Here is a 13,900-nt window from a genome sequence, read left to right as displayed (position 1 = left end):
CCCAAATTGCAATTATCTTATAATTACAATTCCAGTCCCTTAAGTTTAATTAATCTCTTTTAGTCACAAAACTAATTACCAACTAATATTAATTAAATAATATGATTTCTCCTTTAATATATTATTCTCATAATATATTAATAAATCATATTTAATCCTTTCTTTCCATAATTCATCCTATCAAGTTGCTTTGGTGAAGGCAACCCAAAAGGACCATGCACCATCGGGTCAAGTACATACCAAAATAGTTATGGACTTAGACACTAATCCAACAGTCTCCCACTTGGATAAGTCTAATAACTATTCTGCGTATGACTTCAGATCCTGATCTGCAATCGTAGCTTTCCAAAGCCGCTGTCAACTCTGATCACATCAGATACGCGTGTCCTTAGATAAGGGATCATATATTCCTCCATTCTAGATATCGTATGAGATATGATTTCAAATCATTCTCTTTGTACTACTTCTCGATTTCTGATTTATGACGACTGACTAATTGAACAAATCAAATTAGCCCTAGCCCGGCCGAGCATTTACGTTTGTCATCACTAAACCATCGAGGGGCCCAAAGATATCGCTTTTATCCTACCTTGGATAAAAGGAACGGATAAACTTTGATACAATGCTTGCTTGCACTCACTAACCAAATCACACACAACAATATGTTTTATAACACCAAGTTACTAGTGTGTTTACATATTATCAATGTGCAACCAATTAGCAAGATATAACTCACACATCTCAGTTTCAAGAATATAAGATGTTACCGTCTCACCAATCACTCATGATACGATTCATGGAGTGATCCAAGCGAGCGTGGGTTTAATCCAATGCTCAAATTCATATTCATAAGTACTCATGAATGTTGCAGCAAACATTTGCTTATGTCTAATACTCTTTTAGACAATCCACACACCAATTCACGACAGTCTTCATTCATATCTACTTCCAATATATGAACGACTGTGGCCCGTTTGAATAATTCGATTATTCTTAATAAGCTCAATTATTCTGGAAGTCAAAACATGCAAAGTGAAACACAAGAATTAATACTAATCCCATATGGCCTCAACCCTTTGAGCATAAATAAAACACCTTTTATTTATCACCATATCGATTACTCATTATTTGTCGTTTTGGGTACTCAACTTCTTACTTGAATTATTACACTTGTCCCATGCTCTTAGCATGCACACAATGTTTACCTATGGTTCTTACTTTGTGAAATAGATCACATTGAACACATTTCCAATCATTCTCATTTCACAACTCCAAATCCATTTTTCATAAGTTTAAGAATATCAAATTCTTGCCATTTATAGAATATGCTAGATTCTAACATCCTATGCAATGATTCTTTCGTAATGTCACTGCACCAAAGTCACAAAGACTATTGCCAATGATATTACAAAGTCCTCTAACAGAGATTGTTACAAGACAATTCCTTAGATATGATGTCTCTCACTCAAAGTGCATTCCTTTGAACTTCCTTTTGCATAAAAGTTTCTAATCTAGTCATAGATTTTCAATATTCAATTCCTAATATGGACACGCTTCCATATTTTCCATATGACAACTCATTCGTAATAGAATCTTATCTATTCATAATAATGTCAATATGGTCCATCCAATACCATGCTTCCAACTACTCACAAGCAACCAATCCTCGTCGAACTTTGGATTGTCCTTTGATAGTTGTTTAATTATTTTAGTCATAACCTATTCTAGTCCTTTTTCCCTCTAAATGCGCTAGACATTTTGAAAATCTTAGAATGGTCAAACATTAAAGCATTTTCAATCGATCCTATACTCGAAGCGTATGGGACACGATGCACAATGTTTTATTTGCTATGTTCTCAAAATTCCGTAATCATAATCGAAATTTTAAGAACACACTATGTACCTTTGACTAAATTTATTAACATTTCTCAACCTAAGCCTTTAGATTTGAAATGAAGCATAATATTCTCTCCCTTAATTATAGCAAAACAACTTTACAACCCTTACGACTTTGCAAGGTATAACTCTTGTTTTTCTATAATTAATATTGCCAACTTGCAATACTTTCCATAATAATCATACAATCATAACTTTTATGCTCCCACTATCATGATGATTACTATAAAACATAACATGATGATTACTATAAAACATAACACTTTCAGAAAAACAATACCTATTGATTTTCTTAAGTCCATGTTTCTAATACTTAATGCTTTGATAATCTTTTATCAAGGCTTCTTGAACTTGTACACCTTTGCCTTCGATAGTTCATATGTGTGTCTAAACAGTTAAGACTAATTGCCAAACCTCACAATTCAAATTATGGAAAGGGATACCGTAACCATGATCGAATTCGAGAATGCAATTTTACAATCATTATCTTCTTAAAATCTTTCTTAGTGAAAGCATTTCCTCACAATCATTTTCATGAAGAAGGAAATCTTATGACACTTAGATTTAAAGCGGTGTATTTGTTCCTATCCATGTGAATTTGTTAAAACCAGAGTGTACGACAAATTCAAACTCATATGGACCGAACTTTCTTAATCTTGATTTCTTGCCTTATGGTAGCACAGCTTCCCACCACGTCTTCCAAGTAGTTAAGCATCTCACCTTTTTCCTATCAATGTACCTTTCATTGATCAAGGTGCCTTGCCTTTTATGCATTCAAAATGAGAACTCATAGGACTCACATGCATAATTAGCTCAATTGGAACAGCATAGAATCAAAATATTGTCAACACGACAGGTTGTCAACCTCAACTCGTGTGCTAGTGATGATCGATAAGGTTTATTTGATTTGTTCTTGAAACCTTTCCAGACCATTAAGACTCCCACTGACTCCTTGACATGTAAGATTCTCTTGTCAATAACCATTTCTTGACAAAAAAATATTCAAGAGTTAGTGTAGTTTTTATCAAAACACTTCATAAATTGGTCCTAGTCGGTCTTTGTCTTATTCAAGACATCACAACTTTCCACATTTGATGAATGTTATAAACCTTTAATACTTTTCACTCATTGTCACAATCTTAACTTTAAGACTTGTTATTGCAACGAAGTATGATAGACTTCTTGATTTAACCATTTCTTCAATCCTTGATTCCTCTTCTTAAACATACAATTGTACTAAGACTCACTTAGAGGATCAATTGAGATATGGTTCTTAATCATTAAGATCTATCATAAAGCATAAAAGCTACTCTCCCTTCTTCTTAGAATGGAGAAACTTTTATTTTTCTGCCTACTTGATTCTTCTTATTCGTTCTAGTATTGATCTAAACCCTTTAATCAATTCATAATTACACTTAATCCTGTAAGTATAATCATATTTACTAAACCTTTAGTAAATCATGATGAATATTTGTGTTACTCTTATGGTGAACTTGATCAACACACAACTTTGTGTACTTGATCTCCTAGTCCTTCACTTGACACTTTGTCAACGAATTTGTCTAATTTCCAAATATGAAATTTCTCATTCATCATGCAACCAAGTTGCGTGATTCCAAATTAGTGAAACAGTTGAAATCAAAGCCCGAAATCGTATCACGAAGACAGGCAAAAGCACAAAGATAATCTGAATCCATACCACATATATCGCTATTTCATAAGCTATGGTCTTGTAACACCCATGATTGAGCTAGTGAGGCCACAAAGCATAGGAGGAAGCCTATAATGTTGAGTACAACCCCAAACCACTGGGCCTAATTGGTAACAAAGCCAGTCGCCATTGAAGTTCACCAAATAACAGACCCCCGAAACCACAATGTCCTCAATCGACCCACGTAACCCTTTATCAAAACACAAAGCAACATCTTCCATGTAAACGGGTTGGCACGTTCTCAGGCAAAAGAAAAGTTTGGTGATGCCCATGAAAGATCAAAGCAAAAGGAGTTCACTCTGGGGGTCATGTAATTATGGTAAAAGGCGCTCAAATTAACAGCCTTGGCAATCGTCTTCGTGGCTAACCCACTAATAAAACCCGCATCTCGACTAGCAGCTCCCCCAAGAAGCTTCATCCCCCACTGACGGTCACCCAATGTCAGCAAGGAATAAACATGTACGAAGCTTCCTACCATCGCATGAAGGCCAAAATAGCCCAATTTTCTTGATATTCAACTCAAGCCCCAATCCTGGGTTTGCCACCTTAATGATGTCCAATACTCTGGCCACCTCCTCTGAATCTCTAATGACGATACCATCATCGAGGTACCAAGCATGAAGAAGAAGCTTGCGATTGTCTCTAATTTGATGTATAAGTGGTGCGGTACAAGAGCAAAAAGAAGTGGTCCTAAAGGGTCGCCTTGTTGGACCCAAATAGTAGACTAAATATGTTTATCACCCAAATACAACCTTGCTGCATGTCCATATAAGAATTTAACCCATGAGAAAATGGAAGGGCACCTCATCCTGTGTAACACTCAGAAATCAGAAGGCTAATTAAGGAAATATATTATGTAAATTGAAGGTCTACTCGTCGAGTCCAAGGAGGATAACTCGACGAGTAGGAATAAGTTTTGGACGCGTGTAGAGAGACCTACTCAACGAGTTGGGGAGGACTGATGTGTGTGAAACTAACTAGTTTTATCCTACTTTTTTTAAATATAAATTAGACACATAATAGGCAGTGTACCTGTCAATTGGTGGTATAGTTTAAGCAAGCAGGTTATCGAACACATGGAACGACAATTATAAGACTAACTACTAGGATTATCTAAATAAAAATAAGTAACAAACAAGGGGGTTTTCTCTAGTTTTGCAAGACTAGAAACTTAATTACTCAACTAACACTTAAAGAAAATAGTTAACAACTAAACAAATAAAATGCATTAAATTCAATGATAAAGAAGACTTCTTTTAGGTTCGAATCATTTGATCATATGGTTGATTTTATGGTGAATGCATTGGATTAATTTTTCTTTGGCTACCGATTAAGGTGATTAGGTTCATGTTCGCTATTACTAATCCTTAGAAAGCATATTAATTCAAGCAATGGCCCGTTGTCTAAATTAATGAATTTCCTAGTTTATTGGTTCAGGTTAAGTAAGACTTGTAATGGTTAATTAAATTGGTCATCCAATTAACCTCTTGTTGATGGTTTGTCACACAAGCTCACACATTAATTTATCTATTTTCTAGTTAACCCTAGTTTCACAGTCGCTATTCTTAGGCATATAACAATGTTTTCACATAAATCATACAAATTTAGCAATTAAGAGATGTTCATGCAACTTAATATGCTGGTTAATTAACTGAAAATAGTTATAATTAACACATAAGGTTCTTTACAAAGCTTAACAAAACAATATCACCAAATCAAAGTAATCCTAACCATAAAATCATTTCATATTCACAAAATCATATACTCTAAACAAAATACAAGGGTTTTAGTTCGTCATTACAGCTAAAACACACTTAAAAATCAAATCCATTAGTTTAAACATGATTCAATCAAAGGTTAAAGTAAGAATACACTTGAATTGACTTCAATCTTCCCAAAATCGGATGCTTAGACTTGATCTTCGAGTTCCTAGGGTTTGAGCAGCAACTTCAATCGCAACTTAGCCTCCAAGGGTTTCCAGAAAGAGCCTCAATTCGGGAATTTGACTTATATTTATAGATTTCAGAAAACACAGTTGATTCGTCGAGTCCATGTATTGACTCACCGAGTCCCTCATTAAAAATATGTGTACGAAAAGGACTTGTATGTCTTCGCAAACCTTCGATCAGACTCGTCGAGTCGATAGATGACTCGTTGAGTCTCTTGTGTTTTTTTTGGCTCTTTTCTTCTTTCATCCATTCTCGAGCTCCCGAATGCTAATCTCGTTCCTTTTGCTCCCGAGCATGTCTTTTAGGCTGAAAACCCAATTTAAACATACTTAAGCATCTTTTGTTCCATAATTGCAATAAAACAACCAAAAAGTATTAAGATTAAATGCTAAATATGCACATATCAAGGACCAACTCAACGAGTTGGTATGGGTTTGTGAAACCCTAGATTCGGGGTTCTACACCCTATTTAAGCATCTTAATCCCCACCCCTCGGCCTCATTTACAACCCCCGAGTCCCAAACCCTAATCCACAAAACCCTAGAGCATTTTGTGAGTGTGTGAGCCATTTGTAAGTAATCTTGTGTGTTCTTGAAGCTTGAAGAAGAAGAAGGAGTTAGAAGACTCAATATGAAGAGAGTAGATCAAGAAACTACACTTCTTTGGCTACATTTTCTGGTAATCAAGTTTCTATCTTGACCACTAGTTCATTAGATCTCTTCCTTCCTCTTTTATAAGGGTTTTAGCCCAAGAATGATAACTTTTGGTGAATGGACGACCCAAGTGGGTATTCTTCCAGATCTAAGACCTTGAAAGGCAGGTAGAGTATAAAGGTGAAAACTTTATGCCATTAGAGCCCCCATGTAAGCCATATAGTATCATTTTGGCCTTTTTTTAGCTCATGAAGGGCATGCATGAAGAGAAAGGTAGGAGCTTTATGTGTCCAAGTAGTGTTAGGGGTTTGTATTTGAGGTTGTAAGTTTTAGTTTGGTGTATGGATGGCTTAAGGACCAAGTTTTAGGTCCCAAGGAGTTAGGGTTTGAGCTAAACCCATTAAGAAGAGGTATTAATGGGTAAAGTTGGAAGCTTTATCCTTAAAATGACATTTTTAGGTTATGTGAAGCATGAAGCTTGGATTCGAGGTATAGAGGCTTAATCCATCAAGATAGTTAAACCGACATACGAAATCGATGAGTTCCTAGGAGAACCCGATGAGTTGGTTTAGTTTGTCCTGATTTTGTGAAAGGGCGGGACTTGGCGAGTTTGTAGAAGGACTCGACGAGTTGACTCATCATGTCCCGTCAGTGAGTAGCGTGGGAACTCGGCGAGTCAAAGGAGTGACTCGATGAGTTGGGTCAACTAAGGGTTGACTTTGACCAAGCATTGACTTTGACCAGAATGTTGATTTTAACCAAGTGTAAAATAGTCATTTTACCCTAAGAAGGATTTTCCGTTTTTGACTAAGTATTATGTTAGTAATGATAGCTCGGGGAGTTGAGAGATCAACAGTTCGGGGATCTGCCAGCTAGCAACGAAAGTTATATTCCTGGGATTCTGTAGTCAACTTGTGAGGTGAGTTTTCTCCAATACGAACGGGTTGAAGGCACCAATGTCGGACCACTTATGTATGTTAGTGTATATCGGATTTAGATCTGATGCTGGGGTTAGCCCGATGTAGTTTATATGTTTCCGGATTTTGATTCGATGCCGGGCAAGGCCCGAGGAAGGTTTATATGTATGTTTCCGAGCTACAGCTCGATGTCGGGTGGTACCCGAGGAAGGAATGCATGTTTAGTTGTACTTGTTGTCTTTGTGATACTTGTATGTGCCTGGTAGGGAGGTGAGTGTGGGCGGGGACTCGTATCTCATCACTAGCTGAGTGTGGATAGGGTTCCATATCTCATTATTAGCAGAGTACGGGCGGGGCCCAAGATAGGCGGGGCCTTGGGACTAGCAGTTATAGTGTTGTGTTTGATTGTTATGTACTAGCATGATTATGATTATATGTTTGTATGTGTATAGCGGGTGGGGCCCAGAGACAGGGGAGGCATGGTAGAGACAAATATGTATACCGAGCGGGGCTCGATGCCAGGCGTGGCCTGATGTCAGATTCGTCTGATGTCGGGCGGGGCCCGATGTAGTGGGCTAGGCCCAATGTACATGGTTATGTGATTATGTGTATGGCATGTGGTAGTTTGGGGAGACTCACTAAGCTTCGTGTTTACAATTTTTAGTTTTGGTTTAGGTACTTTTAGTAGTAAGGGGAAGAGCTCTGGATGATTGCAGTGCACACACCATTGTTTTAGACTATGATATTTTTACTCTGATATGTATTGACTGGTGTTTATGATATTTTGAGATATATGAATTATGCTTTTCTATAATGAATGGCATTTATGGTTTAATTATATTTTTAAAAACAAAAATTTTAGGCTATATTTTTTGGATGTTTCATCCTGACCTCGTGAAGTAAGGTAGATCTATCCACTAAATTGAAGGCATTCAAGAAATCCACAGTAAGCATTATGATAGATCCATCATCATGACGTGCACTCAACACCTTATTGATACTATAAAGTAGAACTTCAGCGCCACATAACACACCTACTCCAAATTGAAAGTCATTAAGGTATCGTGCCATTTCTTTACCAACTCTTTTTATAGCAACATTTGAGACCAAACGCCTCCATATAGTGCCTACAACAACAAGACGTATTCCATTGTCAGGTTTTAGGAGCGGAGTAAGAGGTACAGACACTACAAATTCTGCTAGACATAACAAACATCTCCCCCTAGCCACAAATTAACCACTGCGGTGATGGCATGTAAGAGATATGTAGCTATAGCAGACCCCTCCCCACATAGAGCATCCAAAATGTGTTAAGCTCTCAAGCCGTCTCTCCCACACAAAGTTCCTTTAGGAAACAATTTAATACAACCAAAGACATTGCTAATATCTACTAAAAGGGAGGCTCATAATAAATGGTGCTCATCATGGATGGGGGTGGCTTGTATGGATGCTTAGCCTCTAAAGCTTTGATGATGTCACTGTCATGTGAATGAGCACAACACTTTCACTGCTGCTATAAAATGCCCATCAACAACCTTACAGAGACATTGTCTGACGTTGGTGTTGCCCTTAGTTTTGCCATCCTAAAAGTGATCAACTCTTTGGCCCGATAAGCCAAGACCTGCATTGTCAAACATATTTTCAACTAAGGTGACAATACCGTCCTCTTTTCCCCATGTAGCTAAAGAATTCAATATGCAATGATTTTATAACAATTTCATGTTCCCAGACCTACGTTCATGTCTGTTCTTGACTGTTTTTATTTATTTTTTGTTTAGCCAATTTTTTTCTTCTTAATTTGAGAGTTTATTTATTTTTTTTTAAAAAATTATTTATAAAAAAGACACTGTTAGTTTTTTCAATTAACGAACTTCAAAAATCAAATGAAATATTAATATTTTCAATCTGCACTTTCAATGGTTAACATGAACAAATTATAAATTATATTTATTTTACTTAGGCTAAAGGGAGTGGTAACAATCCTAGCAGCTTGCCATGTTAAATTTTAGAGTGCCACATCATTTTTGACCATTTAACACCTTATCTTAGCATTTGGTAGGGAGTGATAACACTTCTAGCACTCATTTTTTTTAATTTTTTTTTTCTAATTTAATTTAATTACTTTATTTTAATCTAGAAACATTTTTTGTGCATAAATATTAAACAATTTTTTTTAAACCACAAATAATTAATAAGATAAAATAATAAAATAATCATTCTTTTTCATTTACTCGGTTTATAACAAATTACAAAACGTAGAAATCCAGCAAGTATAAATAAGATAAAATAATAAAAACAAAACAAAGATACAATCTCTAGGTTCCTATCTCCCAATACATTCAAAAAAATACTTTACACATACAAAGAATTGTTTAGAAAATTTCAATTTTTATAACCGACTAAATTATAATTAGATAACAACTATGTTAAAATCACCTCAATCAAAAATTTTGAAGGCTAAACTGAATCTTTTGGTTATATGTGGATTTAGGAAATCTTGGAGCTATACAAACACAACTATTTCCAGCAATTTACCATTTGTAAAGGATTGGATACTGAAAGCATACCAACATTCCAAGCCATGCAATAAAGTAGTGCAAACCAGCCAAATTGAGCAAGACATGAAAATTTTCTTTGAAGAAGAACAACACCGCACCTCTGAACCCAAATTGCATTGAGTTCATGTTTTGCATTGCAACCAAATAATGATTAACCTCAATGGATTCTGATGAAATGCATTGTTTAAAAAAGGCGATAACAGAAGAAGATAAGGATATACCTTCAAATTGGAGAGCGGAAATAAGGATATACCTTTAAATTGGAGTCCAAATGCTGTTGCTGAAGTTGAGGGGGATTGAATTTGGGAACAGAAGAGGATTGTTCTTTATCAAAACCCAGGGCTGTCCATCTGTCTCTACCGACCCATATATGATCAGACCCAAAGCTCCCATCAAAGTCGAGAGCAACTACCCTACGCACACAAATCCAATTCCTTCAAATCCCCAAATTAAATTCATAGAAATTTCTAAAAATCATAACGCAATTCTTAATTCGTAATTTCTCAAAATATTGAAAAACCAAACAATTAGGGATATGAAAGGAAGAAGATTAGTGAAAGAAATCGACAAATCTGAATCAAGGAGGCGATTTTGAAGGCGATATCGCTTGGAACCCAATTTTGAATGGATCAATCGTTCAAATGAAAATGGGTTTGATCCATTGAATGAGAATGTAGCTAATCACAATCCAACAGTCTCCTCTCGCCAAGCAATTAGCGACTTTCATTTAGCAACCCCCCAGTGAGTGCTAGTGGCCGGTGTTTCAAGCTCGCTAGCGAACCTAGCGAGGCGGGTGGCGACCTCCACTCCGCTTAGCCTTATAGACTTTAAAGTTTTATGTAATGATTTTTCTAAAAAGTTAAATAAATTTGCAATAGATAAAATAGAAAAGAAAAAGAATCTTTTGATAGGTAAACTGAAAAAAAAGAAAACCTCAAAGTATGGAATTTGCTGTTAATATAAAGACACTGAAATGAAAAGTTACATCCAACCAAAATATCAACTTGTTTTCATATATGATCTAAAATAGCTATTTTGAAACATCATTTCTATGACAAACGACTAATCTTATAACTAGACGTATTAAACGAATGTGATTTTATATAAAGATGAAGGGAGTATTTTGTAAGATTTCGAAAAATTAGAGGGCTAAGAAGATATTTTGAAGAGGGAAAGCAACACATCAGCAAGAATCTTTGTGCCTTCAAAGTTTTTCAAACCCTAAATTATTTATTATTTATAATTTTATAATATATAAATTTGGGGAAAAGGCGAAATATAATGCCATTCACCATCATCGTCACAGCTTATCTGTTAATTGCGTAATTACATCTGTTCTATTTCTATCTCTCTTTCTCTCTCTACCTGAAATTTCATACGCTTTTGTAACCTTTTCTTGAACACAGAGCTCAATCACCTGTTGTGCGTTGTAAGTAAAATGCAGGTGAGTTTGAACTTCTTTTTGATTCATATATCCGTCTAAAATCTGATTTCCTGGAAGTAATATGTCGAGATTTTAAGAAATATATGTTTTTTCGTATGAATATCTTTCAGACAAGAACAGTACAAGTTGGGCATCTTTCAGATCTAGCTACCGAGAGAGAAATTCACGAGTTTTTCTCCTTTTCTGGCGACATAGAGCACGTTGAGATCTGCCGGTTCGTTACTGCCATATCAAGATTAAAATTGAATTAAAATTTTGTTACTATTATGCATGTTGTCCTGATTTTGATTCTTTTTGAGGTTGCAGCGATTCAGTACAAAACAAGACTGCATTTGTCACGTTTAAAGATCCAAAGGCTCTTGAAATTGCATTATTGCTATCGGTAATCCTTCAATTTAGTTATTTCCCCTTTTTCTATTGAAGTAGATATTCTGTATGATTGTTTAAGATTTTCATGACCTAAAACTGTTGATACACGATACTTCCTCCTCTGTTAACCGAGGTATTTTAACTTTCAATGTCAAACTTAGAATTACTTCAATTTTAGTTAGTATTCATTATTTTAGGGTTTTGACATTGTTTTCTTTTTGTATATATAATATTTATTGGAACTTTTGAAGCAGTTATAGGATTTTTAATCAAAAAATAATATGTAAATACCAATTTCAAAATTGAAAATAGTTTGTTTGATTGCTAAACTAAATATAGCATAACTGATGTAGGATGCCCAGAGTACTCCTCATTCCATCAAAAATCCATTTCTCTGTTTTTCTTAATTGGCCAATAAACAGATTCTGATTTCAGATTTGTACATTCTGAAGTTTATGATGTTCCTGAAGTACCCTTTTTTAAAGATCTTCTGGAGATCCTCATCTTAATTTGTATTTAGTCAAGGGTAGCAATTTCCTTCTATATCCTATATCTTTATATTTCAGCTGAGTTATGTATCAAAATTTGCTTATTGGTCTGTATGTGTGTGTATGCAATTTTGCTTGCATGTATATTAGAAATATACAAAATTCAATTCCGATTTCTTGGAAACTTGAAATTTCCAACAGTGTTTGACAAATTTGCAGCTACTCAAGTCAACAAACTACGACCACAAAATTGTGGCTGCATATTAATTCCACTTTGTCCAGCGGTGACTCTTGGGTCCTACTTTGGAATACATGAGAAAAATTCCACAATTACACTAAAAGAATTAATTATATATTTTATATTTTGTATTGCCACACTTTTTTATTAAGCAGCCTGCGTTTGTCTTTATCCCTGTGACACCACAAATTATGTTTATTTATTAATAATTTAATATCATTGTTTATCCAAATCTTGGGTCCACTTTTACCACTAATTAGTTGGCTCCTGATTTGTTTGACCCCTTTTTGGTTAAGTGATAGTTATAATTTTATTTATTTATAGATATAAAGCAGATATATAACAACCTAACTTATCAAAACTGAAAGATATATCTCTAATTTAAATCTTTACAGGGAGCTACCATAGTGGATCAGATTGTTAGCATCACACCTGTAGAAAATTATATGCCACAACCCAAGTTCCAGGTAATGGCTATTACGCGGTATATAAATATATTTTCATTTTACAATATTCAATTTTTTTTCATGATGTCACTTCTTGCAGGAAGTTCGTGAAGTAGATAATGCCATGAGTATGTCTCCAGGAAACCTTTCACCAAATGCAGAGGTAAATTTAGAATAATAATCACAACAAAACCGAACATGAAAAAGTTGCAATCAGTCTTTAAAAATTTGATTTTTTTTTAATAAATAAAACAGGGGAATGGTAGTTCTCCTAGGAGTGGAAGAGTGTACATGAGTAAAGCACAAGATGTTGTAACAAGTGTTCTTGCTAAAGGTTCAGCAATCAGGCAAGATGCTTTAAATAAAGCTAAAGCATTTGATGAAAAACACCAATTAAGAGCCAATGCATCTGCTAGGGTGAATTCACTGGACAAAAGAGTAGGGCTCACAGAGAAATTTAGTGTTGGGGTTTCAGTTGTAAATGAGAAAGTTAAGTCAGTGGATCAAAGGCTGCAAGTATCAGACAAAACAATGGCTGCAATAATGGCAGCTGAAAGGAAACTAAACAACACTGGATCAGCTGTCAAATCAAGCAGGTCTGTAATAAAACTTCAAATGCTATCTATCTCCATTTTGTTTCCAAATTTACCCTCTTGACTGTGTTTACTGTTTAGGTATGTGACTGCTGGAACAGCTTGGCTGAATGGGGCTTTTGGTAAAGTGGCAAAGGCTGGGCAAGTTGCAGGAACGAAAACTAGACAAAAATGGAACATAGCAGTCTCAAATTTAACTGCAAAGGTATGTATATATCAATGTGTTTTAATTGCTTCTAGTATATACTATATATGGACTAAAGTAATAGTAGTATCTTACTTTGTAGTGTGTTTATTTATGGCTTGCAGGATTCACCAATTGCTGCATGATGAGAGTTTATACTTTATAGACACAGCTGCATGCATGCATATTCATATTCTTGTTGAACATGCCATATGGGGTTCTTACTTCTTTCTCAATCATCAAAATGATTATTGAGGTGTATAATTAGAGGTGTTTGAGATTTGCGAGCTTTGTGTGGGATTGGAATTGGATAGTTTAGTAGTACATGTTTCTTCTTCTACTTTGTAGTGTGTTTATGGGCAGTTTTGTCAATTCATTTATATTTGTTAATTGTTGGTATATTCTTATGTAAACTCGAGGGTATTGTGCATTAAGGTCCAGTGATTTTCAAGTG

At 35.2% G+C, this 13,900-nt stretch overlaps 1 protein-coding gene across 2 annotated transcripts; it reads left to right on the top strand.

The window, feature by feature from the left end:
• The first annotated feature begins 10,987 nt into the window (after positions 1-10,987).
• Positions 10,988-13,845, top strand: LOC145032504 (RNA binding (RRM/RBD/RNP motifs) family protein). 2 transcript variants are annotated; one of them, XM_078981334.1, is made up of 8 exons: positions 10,988-11,128; positions 11,239-11,342; positions 11,435-11,510; positions 12,619-12,690; positions 12,770-12,832; positions 12,925-13,265; positions 13,344-13,467; positions 13,572-13,845. In XM_078981334.1, the coding sequence occupies exons 1-8, from the start codon at positions 11,123-11,125 to the stop codon at positions 13,590-13,592; spliced, it is 807 nt and encodes a 268-aa protein (XP_078837460.1). In that variant the 5' UTR covers positions 10,988-11,122; the 3' UTR covers positions 13,593-13,845. The 2 variants fall into 2 exon arrangements, with proteins under 2 accessions (XP_078837460.1, XP_078837459.1); XM_078981333.1 differs by lacking the exon at positions 10,988-11,128 and having other exon boundaries at positions 11,209-11,342.
• Positions 13,846-13,900: the final 55 nt, after the last annotated feature.

This window comes from Lactuca saligna, chromosome 2 (assembly GCF_052625555.1).
Source record: "Lactuca saligna cultivar CGN05327 chromosome 2, ASM5262555v1, whole genome shotgun sequence".
In the NCBI taxonomy this organism is placed as follows: domain Eukaryota; kingdom Viridiplantae; phylum Streptophyta; class Magnoliopsida; order Asterales; family Asteraceae; genus Lactuca; species Lactuca saligna.
This window is presented reverse-complemented; position numbering and strand designations above follow the sequence as displayed.